This window comes from Clarias gariepinus, chromosome 17, assembly GCF_024256425.1.
Source record: "Clarias gariepinus isolate MV-2021 ecotype Netherlands chromosome 17, CGAR_prim_01v2, whole genome shotgun sequence".
NCBI lineage: Eukaryota > Metazoa > Chordata > Actinopteri > Siluriformes > Clariidae > Clarias > Clarias gariepinus.
The window spans coordinates 12,122,850-12,145,094 of NC_071116.1; the positions used below are offsets into that span (position 1 = coordinate 12,122,850).

General features: G+C 38.1%; 2 protein-coding genes across 3 annotated transcripts; one reads left to right on the forward strand and one right to left on the reverse strand.

The window, feature by feature from the left end:
* Nucleotides 1-368: 368 nt before the first annotated feature.
* On the reverse strand, nucleotides 369-9,287 carry nsun5 (NOP2/Sun RNA methyltransferase 5). 2 transcript variants are annotated; one of them, XM_053516189.1, is made up of 10 exons: nucleotides 9,090-9,287; nucleotides 8,830-8,949; nucleotides 5,340-5,511; nucleotides 5,113-5,215; nucleotides 4,872-5,010; nucleotides 3,872-3,987; nucleotides 3,569-3,747; nucleotides 2,043-2,250; nucleotides 1,379-1,531; nucleotides 369-1,272 (listed from the first exon to the last, which is right to left on the reverse strand). In XM_053516189.1, exons 1-10 carry the CDS (start codon nucleotides 9,180-9,182, stop codon nucleotides 1,122-1,124), a joined length of 1,434 nt encoding a protein of 477 aa, XP_053372164.1. In that variant the 5' UTR covers nucleotides 9,183-9,287; the 3' UTR covers nucleotides 369-1,121. The 2 variants fall into 2 exon arrangements, with proteins under 2 accessions (XP_053372164.1, XP_053372165.1); XM_053516190.1 differs by having other exon boundaries at nucleotides 374-1,254; nucleotides 9,090-9,286.
* Nucleotides 9,288-11,666: 2,379 nt separating this feature from the next.
* On the forward strand, nucleotides 11,667-21,619 carry ripk4 (receptor-interacting serine-threonine kinase 4). Its single transcript, XM_053515736.1, has 8 exons — nucleotides 11,667-11,940; nucleotides 14,774-15,065; nucleotides 15,909-16,057; nucleotides 16,243-16,292; nucleotides 17,352-17,510; nucleotides 17,718-17,827; nucleotides 18,472-18,715; nucleotides 19,230-21,619. The coding sequence occupies exons 1-8, from the start codon at nucleotides 11,759-11,761 to the stop codon at nucleotides 20,489-20,491; spliced, it is 2,448 nt and encodes an 815-aa protein (XP_053371711.1). The 5' UTR covers nucleotides 11,667-11,758; the 3' UTR covers nucleotides 20,492-21,619.
* The last annotated feature ends 626 nt before the right edge of the window (nucleotides 21,620-22,245 follow it).

Consider the following 22,245-nt stretch of genomic DNA (forward strand, 5'->3'; position numbering starts at 1 on the left):
TCAGGTGTGTATTTTTTTAGGCATTTAGCTAGATTATTATACTTTGTCCATGCCATTTGAGTTCTGTGTAGTTTAAGCACAGTCATTTCCGAAAATGTTTGGAGCACGTTTTCCCCCTCACTGATTGATTTTTGCTAGAAACTTTTTTTTTTTTGCTGTATACAGTTGCATGGTCACATTAGTCTTTAGCATGGTGTTCTTTCTGTTAAATTATGTAAATAATTAAAAAGTAGATAGTGGGAAAGCAGCAGGGGACCAGGTTTTACATTGTAAAGGAGTCGTATCAAACAAACTGAACATGGCACAGCAAATGAGTATGCTGAGAGCTGGATTTCTCAAGATGTATGTGAGATTAGATACTGTATTGAGTGTTTTTCACGTGTAGCGTGTGGGTGTAAATTTAATGTCTGGAAAAGTGTGTGTGCAGGTGTGTATGCGAGACTTGGAGCAGCATTTTAAAATAAATCTGTGTCTGTTCTGGTGGTATGTGCTGGTTTTCAATAAAAATAAAATGTAACAAAGTCTTTGCCTGGCGTGCAGTTAAAAAAAATAAATGGTTCAGTGTTTTACTTAGATATGGACTGAGGGAGTCCTAAAGGTTCCTTTTTTTTTTTTTTTACTGTTTCTGTAAAAGGTTAATGCCACTTACAGAGCTCCCACTGTGTTTCTGTTAATATTGCGGGTGAAATACCCCGCAGCTGATTTTTGTAGCTTAAAATTACTTGGTTTTTACTACCAGCCCTGGCCCACCAGGAACAGTAGAGCTGAGCAACAAGGTCACATTATGGGGGGATTCTAATTGACTTGTTTAAGCCCTAACCAATACAACATGGAAAAAGAAAGTTTTTTTTTTTTTCCCTGACATTTCTTTGAATGTACATGCAAAAAATAGACCCATCAATGTGGCTAAAGTGAATGTGTACTATGTCACCTTTAAATGACTCAAGTTCTGGAATAAATTTTACATTGGTTAAGATACCTAAAGATGTTAAAGTTGCTCCCATGAAGACATTTTTTAAATGAAAAATGTTCTTTATATTTCATATTGCTCCTTAAGACTTCATAAAATATTAAAACTTCAACACTATACATGATACAGTACATATTTCATGGTTAACATTTTAGGATTGTTGCTTTTTGGGTTTCTTTCTATTTCTTTTCCTTTTCTTCGCTGCAGGAGGCTGAAGTTGTTCATCCACAGATACCACAGTTTGCATCTCTTCACCAACAGAAGGTTCACTCATGGAAGGAGGCCTGTGATGATAGTTATGTCTATTAGGTTGATATTAGTAAACACATTTAAAACTTAAGCCACATAATGAGTTTACACATTAAATTTAAGCTTGCAGATTTAGCCACTGTTTTACAGTTGACTTACTGTTCATCCAGGCTTTCGATGTGTGGCGGAGCGCATCTTTCCAGCATGGCTACAAAGAAACCATGAGTGAAGGTTTTTGTAGTGCTGGCTCTAAGACACTGTGTTAGTGGATCATGTCCCCGCTCAGGCCACTCAGGAAGAAGATGAATTAATCTATAGACAGAAATAAACTCAAACAGTACATTTCCAGATTTGTGCAATACAGGATTGCAAACAACTGCTTCCATTCCTGATCACCCCAGATCTGGAAGGCCAAGAGTGACAATGCCGCTTACATATCCATCTTCTATTAGCATGACAAGCTTGTTTTTAACCCGATTGCCATTCACCAGTTTTTGTGAATTTGCTGGCAAGCAATAATGCTGGGAAACTTACAGTTAACTAATTGAATGACCTTTTCAAAAGAAACTAAGGGGGAGTGATAACAGCTGCCAGATGTTTACTGAACTAAGGCAGTGTTACTTGTGTAGAATTGCTCTATTCTAATGAGGCTAGTGTGTTGTCGTCGTTAATATACGTCGACTGGGTTAATATGACGTTTCTTTATTTTGGTCAATCTTTAAAATAATGACAGAAGCCATCATCTTCACTCGCTACTACTAATAATTTCAAATAACCTGTCTGACTAGAAAAAAAAAGGTTCATAGACATCTGTACGTTTTACCTAAAGTCAGGATTTTTCTCGAGACAGACAGACACAACCTCCTCGTTCTCCTGTGGGTGAATGGAGCAGGTGGAGTAGACGAGGCGCTGGAGATTTGGGAACTTCAGTGCGTGGTTTAGGCAGTGCAGCTGAAATGCAGCTAGCGCTTTCAGACGCTCAGGCTGCTGCTCCTGTTCCTCTGAGCCAGCATCCTGCAGACACACCATTCCTGCAATGACAGGACAAGGTTAAGTGACTGGCCTAAAACATTTTAATAATCATTTACTCTGCTGATGAAGAACTGAAAACCCAGGTATTAGGAGGAATTGGTAAACAGTGGTATAAAACTGTTAAAATTGCATATTTTTTGAAAACCTTAATAGATCATGGTAGCTTTTTCTCCACCTTAAATTTTTTTTATATAGGACTAACCAATCACATTCAAACGTTGAAAAGTAGCAATTATACAGCAGTCATCAAAGAAAAAAAAATTTTAAACCTGAAAGATTATGTGAATTATAAATTTTGTTTTGATGTTTAAAAGAATCTAAATATCAAAAAAATTTTAATAAATTGAAAAGGGTTGTATACTGAAAATCCCTTTGGTGCCTTTCAATTCCCTCAATAAGATAGACCAGAAGCTTTTTTTTCCCCCCCAACAAAGAGTGAAATAAAGTTGCAAAATCAAGATATGCTAGGCTCTTATCCAAAATGCTGTATTACAAGCAAAAGATGTCTTAAAATATTGAAAACTATGAAGGTCATCAAAGCAAAAAGTGGCTACTTTAAACAATGTAAAATCTAAAATGCTTTGCTTTGTTCATACTTTTTTTATTAGTACATAAAACTCTGACATGATTTATCTTGGTCTAATTACAAATTTACAATTTTTTTTTTTTTACAGGAGTGTGTAGACTTTTATGGAAGCAAATTAGCATTTTAGGCCATTTTAGCGCACATCACCGGTATCGAAGACGCCCATTTCCCGGGGTCATGTGACTGACGGATGGATTCCGTTCTGGCTCGATTCCTTTACCTGTATTGAATTTTACACCTTGAATTTCCAAACTTCATGAACAACAAATTTTTCTATTTGAATTTTAGAATATTAAATTAAATGTAGATTGAAATCAGAGCTTGAAATGGACTATTGAGAATTTCACATTCACAGTACATAAATTCAAAGATATTGCTTTTTAAAGTGAAATATTTCAGTTCAATAAAGTCAGTAGTATTTACATTTCAAAATGTGTTTTTTAAAGCCTGATATAATTCAAATAATTATAACGCTAAATTTGCTTCTCTAGACTTTGAACATCTGTTATAACCATGCAGTACATACTGCAATCAAATCTTTTTACAAATGTAATAATGTTTCAGTGTCTATATATGTATATTGCACTTGCAAAATTGTGTTTATAAGCTTTTATTAAGGGTTAGCCTCCACTGCAAAACTACACGAGAGGAGGTCAGAAAGTTGGATTTCTTGCCAAATTATTTCTGAATAAAAAAAAAAAAAAGGGGGGTGGAGGGGGCTCGAGTTTCACCTGAACCACTGCACGATGGATCAAGAAGAATGTGTCTCACGTCCTTGTAAGCTGGAGAAAGTGGATCCACTTTGAGAAAATCCTCATTGGCCAACTGATGACATGTGACTCCAGCACGGAGGAGGAGAGTGCTCATAGTGGAGAGTCGCTTCGTATCAATGTCGAAGGCAAACAGCTTGCTGATTGTATATAGGAAATGAACAAATGTCAATACTGCCTCATGTAACAGTATAAAGTACATAATTGTAGCATATAAAACTGTTTTATTTCTATTGAAAAACTAACTAAAATTTGTGGTTATACCCTTTATTTTTCATGATGGCTGCCAGATGGCTGGTTTTATTACCAGGAGCTGCGCAAGCATCAATCACATGGCCTCCAACAGGGGGCTCGAGGAGGTACGCTGGGAGACAGCTGGCCTACAATAACACAAACATTTAAAAGTATGCATCATTTTATTCCTTTTTTTTTTCCAGATTTTCTCCCTAATTTAGTCGTGGCCAATTCCTCCCTGTCACTAGGGAGCTCCCACATTAAGGCTACTACTACCATTCAGCCGGGAAATCCTGAAGACTATCAGGTGTTTTCTCCCCGAACCGTGTGACGCCAGCTGACTGCATCGTTTGCTCACGCACCGTTAGGGGCGGAGTAACACACTCTGAGGAAAGCGCTAGCCGCTCCTTTCGAGTGCGCAAGCTCACAGACGCCCCTGATTGGCTGTATACCCACGATTAATGTGGGAGTACCACTTATCCCTCCCCTCTAAGAGAGAGCATTTTACCACTGCGCCACTCGGAGGCACTAGGTCTGTAATTTTTTTAAGTCCTGTTTTTTCTGCTTGCATGTTTTAGTAAAATCAATAAACATGCATGCTCAAGTTTATGTCATTAAATTTTACTCATTTCAGTACTTGGTTAAATAATTAGAGCTCAGGTTATTGTCAGGTTATTTAAAGATAACTTTCTCCCCATGTTCATGTGGGTTTTCTTCAGGTTTCCTCCCACAATCCAAAAAATGGTGTGATACACGTTGATGGGGCAATCTAACTGGTTAAATACACAAGCCAATCATAATCTGTTCATAATAAGAGTTTGAGGAACTGTGGTTTAAAAGCAATATTACACTCAAGGTCATGCTGTTGTGTTGACCATCACACTGATGCCTTTGGCATTTGAGCTGATATACAAGCACAACAGCATGACCAAGAGTTTTTAATTATTAGAAATGTATTACGCTTGGTTTTTTAACCCAGTGTTACTCCCAGGTAGCTAATACAATGTGTTGGTATGAAAACATCTCTCACCTTGTCTTGAAGGATAATGTGCCCTGCCTTGTACAGGTAATGATCATGGAAGTCCATTTTCCCACAGAACACCAGAAGATCTCTGAGGTGAAGATCACTTATAAAACCCTTTCCAGATATAGAGCATAAATCCTCAAGCCTTTATAAAAAAAAAAAAATTGCTCAAGATTAACCCCCAAAAAATACGCTAATAGAAAAAAAGAGAGAGAGAGAGAGAGAAGGGTGGGGCATTTCATCTTACTGGCTTGCTTTTCCTTGATATGAAAATCCCTCTCTCTTCAGGTAGTCAATGACGTCCTCCACAGTTGTTTTTAACGTGTTAACACGTATGTAACGGGGGATATCTATGTAATAAACATCACAGTAAGACATTAAAATACACAAGTAACTATTTTTTTTTATTTATGACACAGGGACAGAGCGATGACAGTGTTCAGATCCAGCCAGTCATGAGTGAATGCAGCATACCTTTGTTAGACTGCACGCTGACAGGAAGCAGGTCTTCATTTCGACTTACTTTCCGCTTGACTTTAATTCGAGCCAAAGCAGCTTGTAGTCTGGGCCGATGTTTCAACATCACTGCCTTCCAGTTTCCACCACATTTTACGCCCTGACCAATGAGCAAGTCATAAACCAGAACCTAACATTTAGAAGGAAAAAAATGCATTATTTCATTACTACATGTGGCGCACTCAAATAATAGGGTAATGGGTAATGCAGACATCTCCACCAGTCACTTTAAGTTTATGAAGTCAAAAGTTATTATATAGCACAGTTATAAGTTATTCCATATCTAATTGCTTCAGACAAGTATTATTCATCAAATATTCATACTAAACAAAAAAATTCTGTGTGTGTACTCAAAAAAACAGAAGTTTTAAAATCAATTTAACTATTCATAACTAGTACTGTAAACTTGAAGAAAAAAAAAACTAGATAATTCCCTACGTTACAAACACAATAAGTAAAACTGTTGGAAGTTGTAAACACAATTTCCCCAAATAGTTTTTTTTTTTTTTAGCTTTAGCATTAAGGACTTTTCTTCACTGGACTTAAGGGGTCAAGCACAAAACCTTTTAATCGTAATAATGATAAGTTGCTGATTTGTGCCTAAACTAAAAAAGCATTTGTCTTCTTAACAGTTTTGGTCATTCAAATTTATAGTGATTGAAGAGTAGGTGTCTGTGAACCGATATGTGGGTTTGATAGACACACAATTAGAAATGACTATTATAATCAATCAAAATAGCCTTTTGGCACAATTATACTGACAGATCCAGTGCCTTTGAAGTCATTTACTTATTTTACATTATAATGTGGTAGAAAGTCAAGTTGCTAAGTAACTCATGCTTTTGGTGCTATAACTGCTAGCATGTAAAAGCCGCACCCTTTAAGTTTCCATGTGGGAAGATTAACTGTGTTTTCAAGAAGAGCGCTTGGCTTAATCACAGTTCATTAAATCCTGTCCATAATCTAGTCATCATGAAAAAGAAAGTCAGTGCCAGTCTGTGCTGCTTAGGCTGAAAATGGGAATGAATGGAGAACTCGGCCTGGTAGCGTTGCTTGAAAGGTCAAGTGTAAGGTACCCATCAAATAACAAACTGTGGTAACAATAAATAACAAGGGGCTGCGTCAATTGATGAAATTGCGAGATCTATTGACAAAAGCTACACACAGACCTTAAAACAGAAAAGAGTGATGCTGAATTTAATCTTAAAGGTCCTTTTCTTTGAGAACATCTCTGTGTTCGGTATTTGATGTGTAGACATTCGTTGTTCGACATGTCGATTAATAACATTTGTTTTTTTCGTTAATTGTAATGTGTATTTGTTAAAAAAATGTTTGGCTTTTTCTTATGAAATATGGATATTTATTATTTCATGATTTATTTAGCACGAAAATTATTTGTTGCAGAAATTTATTTGTGCTGCCATTTTATTCATTAGTTGAAATGATTCATTTAATTAATCCGACATAAAAAAGCTTCCATACAAAGAGTGTTTAATTTTTTGGTCCAGAGCACCAATAAGAATTAGCCACAGTAATGGTGCTGTGACCAGTTTAAAAAAATAGACAAAAAAAATCCCTTTAGACATTATCAAGTGAAGATTATTTATTTAGTTGGGATTTAAAGATATTAGCCAAAACTGAAAGTTTGAAATCAGGTGAGAGTTGAGTGGCTCCAAAGGATGTTTAAAGCAAAACATAGGCACCGTTCCCATTTTTTAGATGTGTAATTCATGTAACATCAAGTATGTGATTAAATAATACTTCCTGTCAGTTCCGCTAAGCCCGTATGAGAAATGCTATTGCTTCCAGATTGACATCATTAACAGTTTAGAGAAGGATGGATTTTACAGAAGCAGAACAATAGTGTGTTATCAATATCAACTTAGTCCAGGAATGTGAGTCTCATTCTTCTCATGATCTTTGTATTAATTTTTTTTTTTTTAAAGAGCCTTTTTATGAGCTAGATGTTGAAGAAACAGGGAGGCTTCAGGCAAACTCAAACTGTGCATTTGGGATTTTAGATATGTCAAATATAATTAAGTTATCATTACTTCATAACGTGTAGGTTTTAAGACCCCGAAATAGGGGGATGACTTCGCAAAAATGTAGAACTCTCAAAATTTGCATATTATTATATTTTGTGATCATAGAAACAACCAAAAACAATTATAAAAACATGTGATCATGTGTATCTGTTCCATTTCTTTGCCATTGTTATTTTTTTTTATTTGCTCTGTCATGTTTGTACAGCCATTAGCCATAGGTTTGAATAATGACAAATATTCATTTTTACAAAGTCTGCTGAGTCAGTGTTTTTAGCTCTTTTTGTCAGATGTTACTATAAAATGCTTGTAATTATATTATATGTGTTAAATGTTTTTATTGACAATTGCATTAAGTTCATGCATAAGTCAATATTTGCAGTGCTGCAAATAACCCTTGTGTGGTAAGACCTCTGCAATTCACCCTGCATGCTGTCAATCAATTTCTGGGCCACATCCTGACTGATGGCAGCGTATTCTTGCATAATCAAGGCTTGGACTCTGTGGATTTGGTTTGTCCACCTGTCTCTTGAGGATTGACCACAAGTTCTCAATGAGGTTAAGGTCTGGTGAGTTTCCTGGCCATGGACCAAAATTTCAATGTTTTATTTCCAGAGCCACTTGGTTATCACTTTTGCCTTATGTCAAGATCATGTGGGAAAAGGTATTGTTCTTCATCAAACTGTTATTGGATAGTTGGGAAAAGTTGCTCTTATGGATGTTTTTGTATCATTCATGGTTGTGTTCTAAGGCAAAATTGTTAGTGAGCCCTCTCACATGGCTAAGACGCAACCCCACACATGAATAGTTTAGAATGATTTACTGTTGGCATGACACAGGACTGATGGTAGCTCTTACAATTTCTTCTCCGGACAAGCATTTTCCCCCTCCATTTGCTCCAAACAATGGGAAAGGGATTCAGCAGTCTTTTTGCCTACCATCAGTCTGTCCCTGATGTTTTTCCTAGAGAGAAGTGGCTTCTTTGCTGACCTTCTAGAACTGTATGAAGGTGAGCGCTGCCATCAGTCCTGTGTCACGCCTGGAATTACTATTGTAGACACTTTTCCCTTTCTCAACACTTTTGGCCACGGCTGTATAGTTGGTTCAAATAAAATGAAAATCAGTTCATCATATTGTCTATGTTGCGCTAAAAAATAAGGAGATAGTACTCTATACTGCACAACCCTGAGCCCTATACAGTATATGTTTATTAAAAAATGCTTTGGTAACTTCCTTTTTTCTTCTATTCTGACTTGACTTTTTATTTTACAGTGGAATTCATTTATATTCTTAACTTTACATCTAGAAACCATGAGAAACACTTCTGCACCTCTTCAACTCTAGATGTAACTAGAGATTAGAGCTGATATTTAATTAGAGATGTCAAGTCTGTAAGGAAATGGTACCTTTGCTAAGTTGTGTCGGAGTTTGGTTTCTTTCACGAGCCTGGTGTTGTCGATAACCTCCTGCAGCACGGGGGAATATTTCTGAGTCTCACACACGAGGGCGAAGAGCTGCTTTATATTCTAAAAAATATAATAATAATAACAACAATAATAATAATAATAATAATAATAATAAAGTCAGCTAATACTACAAACAAATCAATCAATTTCTTTGGCTATTTTTACATCAACTGTTCTTTAATTCCTTCATGTATGTTTACCTGAAATTTACTGTCGTAGACCAGAGTTTTCACAGCACCCTTCTTTTTCTCCACTTTATCAAGAATCTCTGCTGCTTTCATATAAAGTGCCATGCTGGACCTTTAGAGCAGTTTAACAGTTTAACATGCTTTTATTATACGTTTTACATCCTCGTGAGGCTAAAGTCACGTTTCTGGACGACCAAATATCAACTTGCTTTTCGGCAGTCGCAAACAATCCCGCTTTACAGCAGTACGTTGTCATTTCTTTGACCCACCAGTAGGGGGAGAATCGTACCCGTAAATGAGCACATAAACATCAGATACAAATGAACCCCTGGGTCATTCTACAGAAGTGGTGAAAAGTGCTTCCATTAACATGGGCTGATGTCGAAATCTCTAAAATTAACATATTAGACATACTACCTGTGTATGTTCAGTAAATATACTATATACTTTCAATCATGAAACACAGTTTCTTACTTTAAATCTCAATATTTAATTGTAGCCTTTGTTTAAAAGGCCAAGTTTAAGGAAATGTCTCACTACGAAGACACTAAACTTTGTCATTGATGTTACTTTCACACAAAATTTATTTTAAAATACATTTGATCATTTAAAATTGTTCCTGCACCAGAGTTCACTAGATGTAGAGCAATGAACAAATGCAAAAGCTACGTCAAATTTAAAGCTCTCTTCATTTGTTTAGAAAATTCAGACTTCATTTTGCAATTTTATGTGAAGCTTTTAAGTCTGTCATTAGTTTTCCTCACTTTATAATTGTATCAGTCAATAATTGGGCTAAAAAACGTATTATATCCGATAATGAGGTGATTGTGACATAATTTAAAACCATCTGATTTTACACATGATAGTCATTTCGTAAATAGTTAAAATTTTTCTTTAAATTGTCACAGGTGTTACCCTCATTAATGTTACCAGGAAACGATGTAACACCAGTTATTTTATATATATATATATATATATATATATATATATATATATATATATATATATATATATATATATATATATAAAGAATAAAATGCATTAGGCTCTAATTTTTGTGGATTATTGTAAGTTATTTCTATTAAAGAATTTTGGGTGTGAAAGAAGAAATACATTTCAGGAGATTTTTATGACACTAATTCCACCTGTTTTGTAGAATGACCCACCTACAAGACTTGAGGACACACAAAAAGAGTTTTATTATTATTATTATTATTATTATTATTATTATTATTATTTACTTTTGAAATACTTGTTTGTTCTGGCAGTTACTGATTTAGGCTTGTCTTTTACACTGAATCCTTGAAACTGATAAAAAGTGAATATTCACACCTTGCCTAAGGAGAGGAGTGGGCTATCACATCAGAAACCATTGCAAATAAAAGCCACACCCTCACACCACGTCCCAAACCTGAAACACACACAGGTGGGATCTTATAATTGTTTTGTTTCCTTTTTTTCTACAGGTGCCTCTAAACAACTTTACAATCTTTTTACTCCTTCCTCAGATCTGTAAAGGGCCAGAATGATCTACTTTAGGTCTTTTGATTTCATGGACTCTTACCTTTTTATGCTTTTAATGAGAATCAGAATGCTATTAATGAGAAAAACAAACATGAGTTGAAATTATTAGTTTGTTAAGATAATTGGTCACCTTTGTAAGACAATAAGTTGATATATTGATTAGTGTTGTAATCTGATTTGTAAATAAATTATATCCACTATAGCTGCTGTTTTTATTTTTATACCAATAATTCTGCTGTAACTGCTTCATTACATTTAATAGAATTTAATAAAGTCACTATTTGGGACTGGAGGGGCGAAAGGAGTGATCTGGTTAGTGAACCGTTTGGTGCAGATGTAGTTTTTGAACAAGTATAGAAACAGAAAATAAATATTCCATAATATAATATCACACAATGTAATATCATACATTTCTTCTAATTTATATCCATTCCCTTTAGTATATGGTGTATAAGATCATACACCAATTAAACAAACACAGTGTAGTGTGTCCTGGTGTTGTCCGTGCTGACAATTGTAAGACGTTTTCCCGGACCATATCTAAAATTTCCTGATGTCCAGATCGGTCATCAAAAGTCAGCTACAGTCTTTGACATATAGCCGAAGGGTATTACCTCATGCTAAAAAAAATGGTTGAACAAGGTCAGGAGGTTACATACTGCTGTAATGAATAGGGTACTGTGTTTTAGAGATGACTTCGCAGATTCCAAACTGGGGTCATTTGGGAAAGATCATGTAACACAACTTGTTGGGTAATGTTAGCAAACATCCTAGAGCTTCCCCTCGGGGAAGGACAGACATTCATGCCAGGATCACTAGTTTTATAAGGTGTTGACTTATAATTTCCATGTGACTTTGCTTATTGTTTTTAATTGTATTTTTGTTTCATTTTTCTTGATATGTATTATGAACACTGGATAAGAAGAGGGTAGAATTCCTTGAACTGGTGTTGCTTCATGCTGCTTTGCACAGGAAGTGATGTCACCAGTTGAAGCTCCACCCACCCTTCACCTGAACAGAGGGAAGGGCCAGACAGAAGTTGTCTGAACAGAAAGAGGAAAAAAAACAAGGAAGCACTCAGGTGTGTGAGTCAGTTACAGTCTTTATGTAAAGAGGAAAGAAGAAGGAACATTAACATTGATTTTGTGGTTTTCAAGATGGATGTCCAAGAGAACTCCCCAGGAGTTATGGGGCTACTGAAAACTTTTGACTCGTCCGAATTTGAGAGTTGGGAAAAGATAGGATCTGGTGGATTTGGGCAAGTGTATAAAGTTCGGCACGTACAGTGGAAAACATGGCTGGCTATAAAGTGCCCGCCCAGTCTTCATGTGGATGAAAAGTGAGTGAAATTCTTTCCCATTTTTATTATTTTATCTTATCTCCTCTGGAAGTGTGTGTGTGTGTGTCTGTGTGTGTTTGGGTGTCTATGTATGTGTTTGTAGGGGAAAGAGATTAAGGTGGCTCAGTAACTGCTTAATAAACCTAAAGAAAGAGCTGAGTTTGTTTTTGTGACATGTAGTTCATGACTAGACGAGCCAGTCTTCTGGGTTAGAGGATTATGGAGGTGAATCGACTGCATCTCAAACTTAAAAAATATATATATATATATATGTATATGTATTTATTATTATATATAATATATAAAATTTGTTATTGAACTATTTTATACAGTTGGTGAAGTTATATCATTAACCTCAAAAGTACACCTGGATTAGATATTTTCCGATGTATATTAAAAAAAAAATCTATACAACACTGTCCGGTTATTTATCATTTGAAATACATATTTGAGACACTTGGGTGTTAGTAACTTCTCATCCTCATTTTTTGGGTCGAGATTCGATTACACATTATACTGCCTTGGGGCATGATTCTGCACCCACCTGCCTCCATACACAATATACGCACTCAAACTTAAAAACCGTTCCATACCATTAGAACAGGTTACAAAAGATCATCACTAATTATTTCACAGATTTTTTTTTTTTTTTTTTTAGTATTGTGCCAATGACTATACTGTTACGGTCTGTGATGACTTATATATGAACTGCTACAACACAAGTTATGCGAGTTAAAGTAGTTCATTATTGAACAGCTGGTTCTGTTTTGACTGTTATCAGGAAGTAAAATTGTTTAACAGTTCCTCAAGCCTGTACTAGCATATGTTAAAATATAAAGTGTGTGTGTACTGTATGTGTGTGTATGTGCGTGTGTGTGCGCGTGTGTATATCAAGCAGGCATAGTCATCAGCTCTGGTCCCTCGGGGGATGACTCCACAATATGTCTGGGGGGTGTGCCGTGGTGTCCTTTAGGTGCTGTGATTTGCAAAGTGGATTCGGATCATGGATTGGACTTGTTCATGGATCAGCCTTGTTTGTCCGGTGCATCCCATGGGTGCTCAATGTTGGGATCTTGGGGCAATTCAGGGCTGGGTCAGATACCCTGGTCTCTTTGGCTGCTGGGCTTCACATGTGGCTGTGGTGCACTGGGTGTTCTGGCGCCTTTATATAGTGGCCAGCATTGACTTCTTCGGCAATCCATGCAGCATTGGTTTTTCTGTGTGATCAGACCGGATGGGCTGGCTTTTGGTCCCTGCGGGCATGGGTGAGCCTTGGATGCCCATGATCCTGTTTCCACAGTTTACTGGTATAGAATTGATAATCGATGTTAATGGTTTGGGGTGTTAATGTTATGGCTGATTGGTCATCACATGTACACGCTTTATTTACTCGAGTAATACCTAGACGGAGTTACAGTATTTACCTTTGCCCACACAATCAGATTAAAGTTAAACATCGTACTGATGTCCTTAAGAGCATAGTTAAAATATTTCACTGTGTGACTAAGCATAATGTGTCACTTGATAGCTCAATGTTAGTGTTGTGAGCACTCTGTGAGATGTTTAAACCCGTCTATGAATCTGTGTGAGTAAAATTTAAAGATCAGTTGTTGATAGAAGAATGTTAGTCCTGCATTTGTTTAGCACAGACCAAACATTCTATCAGCGCATAACATCTGCACTTTACTCCAGTTGTCCCTCTATCTTGACCAAACCATAAATCCAAAAGCGAGCTTTGTCCTCCATTAGCTCAGCCTGGTCTCCATGTATACTAATAATGTGTGCTGCTGAAAAACCGGTTGCACTGGGCCTTCTTTTAAGAAGAGCTTTGTCCGATTGTAAGTGATTGAAACCAGAGATTAGAGAAGCAGAGTACACCTCTCTCTTTTCCTCTCTTTCCTATTCACCCTGTCTCCCCTTTTCTCTTAACCATCTCCTTTTTTGTCATCTACAAAGAGCTTTCTTTTTGGTTCAAGGACATAATACAGGATGGTGTCTTAAGCGTTGGCATAAGATTTCCTTAGATGCACGAATGTGTAGTGTGTGAGCAGATTAAACCCCTGTGCTTGCTACTTAATTTAAACTTCATTTTCCCAGGGTTCTGTTTAAATCACAACCAAAAAAACTGATCAAAAATGTATACATTTAGAATTAGCCCTTAATAACGAGAGAGTTTTAAATGTATTTATTTTTTCTTTGTACCTTCTTTGTCATGTATCTAATATCTGAATCAGATGCTGTGTCAGTATGAGATCATTTTCTGGAAATGCTACAAGGGAATATAATTCCTTTGCACTTCTTCACTTCTTTACATATTCTTATAGCTTTCATATGAGTTCCATATAGGAAACCTGATTTAAAAAAATCCTTATCAGTTTTAGCTAAATAAAAACATTTAAATTTAATGTAGGCCTTTTAGGAATATATTACCTGCTCACACTATGTAATTTAGAGTTAGATATTATGCATTCCTTATACATTATGACATTAAACCCAGGATTACAAGGTGATGCTTGACAAGCAGGCAGTCCTGTGCCCAAGTATACGATTTACAGATTTCTACACATTAGGCTCTTTTTTTTCCTGAGTCTTCACTCTGCTGAGATCACATTACCAGTGCAATTACTAGTCATGCAAAAATGTACTCAAGTTTAGTAAAAGTGTAGACCATCATTTGAGACAAGTCTGATGTTTACCATGGTTGTCACCTATTTAAGCAAATCATTTTCACTTTGAATGGTTTTGGCTTTGGCTGATGCTTCTGCTCAAACGCTAAATTAAGACAGTAATATTGAAGAATCATTATTAATTGACGTTTTTTCCCTGTTTAAAGAGAGCGTGCCGAGCTCCTTGAAGAGGCCAATAAGATGGAGGCTGCAAAGTTCCGCTACATTCTGCCAGTATACGGCATCTGCAGTGACCCGCAGGGCCTGGTGATGGAGTACATGGAGACGGGCTCTCTGGAGGCACTGCTGGCCGCTGAGCCACTGCCGTGGGTGCTGCGTTTTCGGATTATTCACGAGACCGCAGTTGGCATGAACTTCCTACATTGCATGAACCCACCGCTGCTTCATCTGGACCTGAAGCCTGCAAACATATTGCTGGATGCCCACCACCACGTCAAAGTAAGAGTGATAGTGTTGTACTGTCTGTAGGTGTAATAACCTAACCTAAGTAGCACTAATCATTTAAACTGTTTAACTTCTATTAATTAAGCACTATGAAACTTAGATGTAACATTTCCAAAATTCTGTATATGTACAGTGATTTGTTGGACATTTAAAGGAGTTTGTTAGGTGCAACAGAATGAAATGGCGTTTTCCTTAAAGGCCTTAAACTTCCAGTTCCATGTAATTTCCCCAAAGGCAGAAATGCTTTCCCAGCCATTATCCCATATTTGCCCGTCCTCCCTATGGATGAGTAAGCATGTAGTGGGAGGATGGGTGGGAAATCACTTCTTTGGATTGAATAGGCTGGATGTAAATACATCACGGGCCAGCCTGAACAAGTTGGCTAAGCGGGTTTAATGTGCAGTAGGCACACACCTGTACATGTCCACACACAACTCTGACAAGTTGGCTTTCCCACCTCATGGAGCAAGCCAAGTGCACTGTATCCTACTCTCCCTATAAACACAGAAACACAGACAGTCCTATTAACCATCAGTTTTCACACTTCTGCCACACACTTGTTTCTCCCTGTCTCTCTCTCTCTCTCTCTCTCTCTCTCTTCCTAAAGCTTTGGACTGAGATGCAAGTATAGTAAAACATTGCAACTCTGCTGAGACATTACAGCAAACTCATTAAGCGGTCACATGATGGCTATGAATTCTAATTGAACTACTATTTTTAAACATGTACCAGATTTGAACTTTTTTTTGCAAACTTAAAAGTTTAAAATATATATGGTGAAAATGTATCAGTCAGATTTGATGTCACACACTTACATTTGCTTGATCTTATTTTTAGATCTCGGACTTTGGCCTGGCCAGGTGGAACGGCTTTGCCAGGAACGATGACATCAGTCGTGATGGATTCTGTGGCACTATTGCGTACCTGCCTCCTGAAAGGATCATGGAGAAGGAAAGGGTCTCTGATACCAAGCATGATGTGTACAGGTTAGCCTTTTTATAAAGCCATTTATAATTAGTGTGTGAGAATCCCAGAATCATATCATCAACTTTTTTTTTTTTTTTACATACATTGCAAAATGTAACATAGTCTGTGATGGCTTAGTGTTAATCTTGTGTTTTTATAAGGCAGCACTTTAACACTCAGTCTACCTGTACCTTTCTCTACGCAGCTTCTCGATTGTCATCTGGGGAATTCTTACACAGAAAAAGCCATACCAAGGTAAGATAGAGAAAAGTGATTATCAGTGATTTAGTTTTCACACATGGCCTGTTCCTAATTCCTCTGGTGTGTGTGTGCAAGGACGGTGGGTTTCCTCTGAAGGTCCAAAGAAATACGTTGACGCCTGCTTGATTTATTTATTTATTTTTCCAAAATGCCTGTAGTTTGAGACAAGTGTATGATTGGATGTGTGAATGCATATGCATTTGCACCCTGCAATGGGTTGGCAGAGTAGCCCCTTGCTTTGTGCACTGAGCTCCAGGCCTCACAAAACTCCCAGGAGAAGCGATAGAGAAAACATACAGCTGGTAGTGAGTGGCCCTCATTAGCCTGTTAATGTTGATATACAAACAAAAAAATCTTGCAGTAGAATTTAGAGATCGGTCTGGTCTACATGTTCTGTGTGTTTTATGAAATCTCACAATATTCAGTTAATTTTAAATTTTCAAGAGTTCTTCTGCACTATTCTAATAGTATTGCAGAGTTCTATTATTTTGTTTCTTGGTCCAGGGTGATCCTTTGGTTGTGTTTTTTTTTCCACTCACGACTGTCATGTACAATCCATATACAATGACATATTTTGCAACACAAGAAAAAAACAATCGCGTCTTGAAGGGAATTAACTGTGGTTTAAGTAACTGTCATTTGGTAATAATGACTGTTGAAATAACTTGAGCTTAAATAGCTGCCTGTGTTTGTTTTCTGTCACTGTTTAGCACAGGAGACTGTGTGCAGACAAAAGTCTTCCGGAAAAAAAAAGCAGTAACTTTTTTTCAGTGTAGTTACAGGGACTTAAGAATATAAAGAACATCTTTAACCCTTGCACAGTCTATTTTCCAGGCGTCTGCGCCTCAATTCAGAAACTTTAATCTTTCTTGGTTGTTTTTTTTTTTTTTTTGGTCACATGGTATGCATTCTCCTCTAACATGCTTGTGTGTATACACATATCTGTCCTGTAAGCTGAAACCAAGATTGCCCCCATTTTAAAGTAAAGCTAGTGCCACTTTCCCGAACAAGCCAGAGCAGTGATTTTCATGTTTATTTTGCTGTGTCCCATAGGGGAGAACAACATTCTGCATATCATGGTGAAGGTGGTGAAAGGGGTTCGCCCAGACCTGAGTGCTGTGCCCCGCAGTCGACCCCAGGCATGCTCAGGCTTCATAGCACTCATGCAGAAGTGCTGGAGTGCATCTCCTGACGCCAGGCCCAGCTTTCAGGGTGAATATCCCACACTGCACATAAATCATGATACTGTTCCATCAGAGATAATGTTAACGTAACAGAGCAGAAAAAAGACGTCGATAATTAGACCGCTGAATGTCATAAAATGTAATGCTGTAATTACATGAAGTTAGTTACAGTATATTGTCAGTAGCTCAGTAATAACATTTTACAAGTAAGACGATTTATTGTTTTTGTATACAGAGATTACATCTGAAGCAGAGGAGCTGTGTTCCAAACCTCATGATGAGTCCAGGGGATCAGTGTCCGAGCCAGACTCCTCACCCTGTACTGCTCCAACCAGCTCTGAACAGGTAACACCAGATTCACAGGACACTAAAAGAGTTCACCTTTTTCCAAACTAGCTGCTCTATTTATTGCATTTATCTTGTAATTCTGCCTTTTAATGTTCCCTTTTTATCAAAATCTTCCTAAATAGTGCAACACGGCAACATTAAAACGAGCTTCCCAAGCATTTAGGAGCATTTAAGTGTCACAATACCAACTCAGTTATTGGGAAATTGTAAAGCATGTGCTGTTGTGTCCTTAGAGCACGTACCATGAATGTTTCATGCATCTAGTGACATTACAGCAGGGCATGGGAATGCGACTGTGCAGCATTGGTACAAGTCATTTCCTGAAAGATCAGAATGCACAAGAACATTAGTGTGAATATCTGACACTCTCTTTTTTTTTTTTGCACTATATGATACTGAATAACCTCCCCTGAGTCACAAGACAAATGATTATCGAGTCTTAATTTGTCTTGATTTGTTATCTATTATCAACAAGAGCTTACTGACCCATACGGCAAATCATGTATAATGTTATATTTGACAATAAAATACCAAAATGAATTTACAAATCTAGTTAATTGACAGCAGTATTATTCCTTTAATTTAAGTTTTTGATAGTAAATCTGTGCAGTATATTTATTAACTCGCTCTTGTCTACTTAGATTAAGGAGCAGAAGCCGGTGAGGCCGAAGTCCGCCATGTTGCCAGAGAAGGACTGCAGCCTTTCTGAGCTGCTGAGTCAGATCGATTCTGGGATTTCTCGCAGCTTTGACCATGTTAAGGAGGACTGCCTGGAGAGCAAGGACAACACCAGCAAGAGACTGTCAGGAATCTCGTCTGTGGACTCGGCTTTCTCATCCCAAGGCTCCATCACACTCTCCTTTGAGAGGGAGAATTCAGTCAATGGTACGAGGATTCATTCATTCATCAATAGGCAATGCAGTTGAGATAAAAGCAATACTTTAGATATACATCATTAGTTATCGTCTTTACAATTGATTTTTAGTATCTGATTTGTACTTCTGTAGAATTTTTGTTGTTTACTTCTTCCAGCTCTGAATAATGTGTATAAGCTATAACTCGCAATTATTTTTGAATTTGTTTTCGGAGATGTTGGCCTGCTCTCATGCAATACATAAAAAATAATAACAGTTTTAGAAATTATGGTAATATCAGTTCCTACAAACGGGCCATTATTCAACATGCTTGGCCCACTTTAGTGACTGCAGAAATCAATCTTTTATCCTGTTTAGCAGTCTGAAAAATACCAGGCCCAAAGCTTATTTAAAAATAAATATGGAACATTTCATGTCCAAACACTCATGTCCAAAAAACACTCGTTCTGTTCATTTTTATGCTCATTTGCTTGTTCAGCAGTTTCATATTCCCTGAAATCTGTGTTGTTGTTTTACTTCCTTAGAGTCAAGCGAGTTACAGAAAAAGAAGCTGTGTGAAGCCATTCGCACTGAGGACACAGCAAAACTAATGAAGCTCCTGCAGCCACAGGATGTTGAGCTCCGACTAGAAGGTGGCGGTGGCCTACTTCACTATGCTGCAACACTGGGCAATGAGGAAGCTGTGAAATTTCTACTTCTTAACAACTGCAGTGCAAACCTGGCTGACTGGCGTGGTGCCACACCTCTGCATGTGGCTGTGGAAAAGCATCTCAGAGGAGTCGCTGAAATCTTGCTAAGCCGCAAAGGAACTGATGTCAATGCTAAGGATGAGGACCAGTACACAGCCCTGCATTTTGCTGCTCAGAACGGCGACGAGGCTCTAGCACGCCTGCTTCTTGAACGACGGGCATCAGCTGGTGAGGCAGACACACAGGGACGTACACCGGCTCACGTGGCGTGTCAGCATGGGTGTGAAGGAGTTTTGCGTGTGCTCTTGAGTCGAGGTGCTGTTGATGCCCATGCCGCTGCCAAGGATGGGTGGACACCACTGCATCTAGCAGCCTGGCGTGGCCACTCCACCATCTCCAAGCTGCTGGCTAAACAGGCAGGTGCTGATGTTGATGCGGCGACCGCAGATGGACGCACACCGCTCCATCTGGCGGCCCAAACAGGCCGATACAGGGTAGCACGTGTGTTGGTAGAGCTCGGTGCCAATGTGAAACAGACATCCAGCCCAGACCTACGCTCGCCGCTGCATGTTGCAGCTGAGACAGGCCACACAAGCACTGCGCGCCTGCTGCTGAAGCATGGTGCTGATATCCAGGGACGCACAGCTCAGGGCTGCACTGCGTTGCACCTAGCAGCTCAGCGTGGTCACTTGGCCACAGTGAAAATGCTCCTGGAGGAGGGTGCTGATGTTCGGAGTGTCAACCGTGCCCTGCGTACTGCCTGCCATCTGGCAGCTGAAGGTGGTCATGCACAGGTGGTCACTGAGCTACTGGAGAGGTGGCCTGAAGTAGTCGCGGTGCAGGACGAGGATGGGTTAGCGCCGTTGCATCTAGCCTTACGGAGTGGACACATGGACATCACACGTCTCCTGCTGAGCCACGGAAACTCGGACGCGGATATTTTGCAACCTCAACCCAAGAATGAGAACAGTAAAACGGTTGAGGGGCTCCACAGGAAAGTACTAATCCTGAAACTCACCGAGCCAAGGGGCAGCAGCTCAACACAGGACTTAGCAGACACACAGTTGCACATTAGAAAAGTTAGCACAGAGACCTGAGAGATTTCAAAGTGTCTCTGAGTACCTTGATTTAAAAAAAATCCACAAAATTTGGACTGTTACTTCTTCTGGAAAAAAAGACGGTTAACTACTGCATCTTTCTGGTTTGTGTATATAATGTAATTACCTATTGGATATATTTTTACTTCTATGGACTATATGGGGTCTCGACTTTTCCAGCAGTAAAAAAACAAGCATATTGGCAATTACGAAAAGGATGGTTTGTGTGTGTATATACACAAGCATTGTACATAGAAACTGGACTATTGCTTTAGCGTGAACCTACTGTCAAGTCATTGCTCTTTTTTTTTACACTTATATGTTCATTGTTTAAGTATTTTTGACCATGTAATGTATTTGTTTTTCATTCCTGTATCCCCAGGCAAATAAAATGTAAATTTATACATATAAAAATCTATTGTGTTAAGATGAATGGCGGGCCATTGCTTGATGCTGGGGTCAGATAGTGAGCACCTGTACTCTGTTACCCCGGTGCCTTCATCCTGGGAGTGCTTTAAGGCTATTTCAAATTCACAAGGCTAATTATACCATTTAATACCTCTGGCCGTATGACAGTCAGAAGAGTATTTAGAACCACTTGGCTCCCACCATGGGAACAGGGCCTGAGGGGGATCACAGGTGATGTGTGGGTGGGGAGTGTAAGTGGGGGCGGTAACTGTACATTGTGAATACCACCATGTCAAGGCTGTTGGCCAATTCCTGAGACCACCTTATCTTTTCATCGTTGTGTAAACGAAGAGCACCGAGCCTTACTGACGCCAAGAGGAGCAGAGCTTTCACAACCCACAATCACTCAAAAAAAGAACTGCAGCATGTTACTTGGTATTCATGACCTCCTTTTTTGTGGAGAGCCACTGAATTTACTTACTGGTGAACTCTACATGACAAGAGGCTTTGTGTGTGTGTGTGTCTAAATGTTCATGCTTATTATGCTTTTAAGCTTGTGTGCACAATTTATACATATATTAGTATTTGTATTTGTATAGTGAACTCCTTCATTTGTATTTCACCTTCATTCATTTGTATTTAGATATTAAAACATTTAAATTCATATTTTTGTATACAGAATTAAATACCTATAGTGTTTAAACAGTTTCTTGTTTTTGTATTTTGATGGACAATTAAAGTACATTATATGTATAAAATAAAAGGTTAACTGTATGTGTTTTTTTTTTCATATGTTATGGGGAAAAACACAGAACATAGACACTTACTGTCCATTTCATTAGGAACACCTGTCCACATGCACATTCATGCAATTGTTTAATCAGCCAATCATGTGATAGCATTTCAATGCTATAAAACCATTCAGATCGAGGTCAAGAGCTTTAGCTAATATTCCTATCAAATCTTTCTGACTAATCATGGTATAGACAGGATGGTTTGAGCATTTTTAGAAACTGCTGATCTTTCACACACACTGCATTTTTTTGCAGTTTGCACAGAATGGTGTGAACAACAAAATAAATGTAAAAAGGTCTTCAGGAAACACCTTTTGTTGCTGGGAGGGATCAGAGAAGAATGATCAAACTGGTTTGAGCTGACAGGATGTCTATAGTTTTTCTAATAACCACTGTTTACAAGCGCGGAGAACACAAAAGCAAAATTTCAGGATGCACAACACATCAAGGCGTTTAGGTGGATGAGCTTTAAGAGCAGAAAGTTAAATTAAGGTCCTGTCCTGTCAGCCAAGAGCAAGAATCGTAGACTATCAAGGGTTCTGAATCACAGAC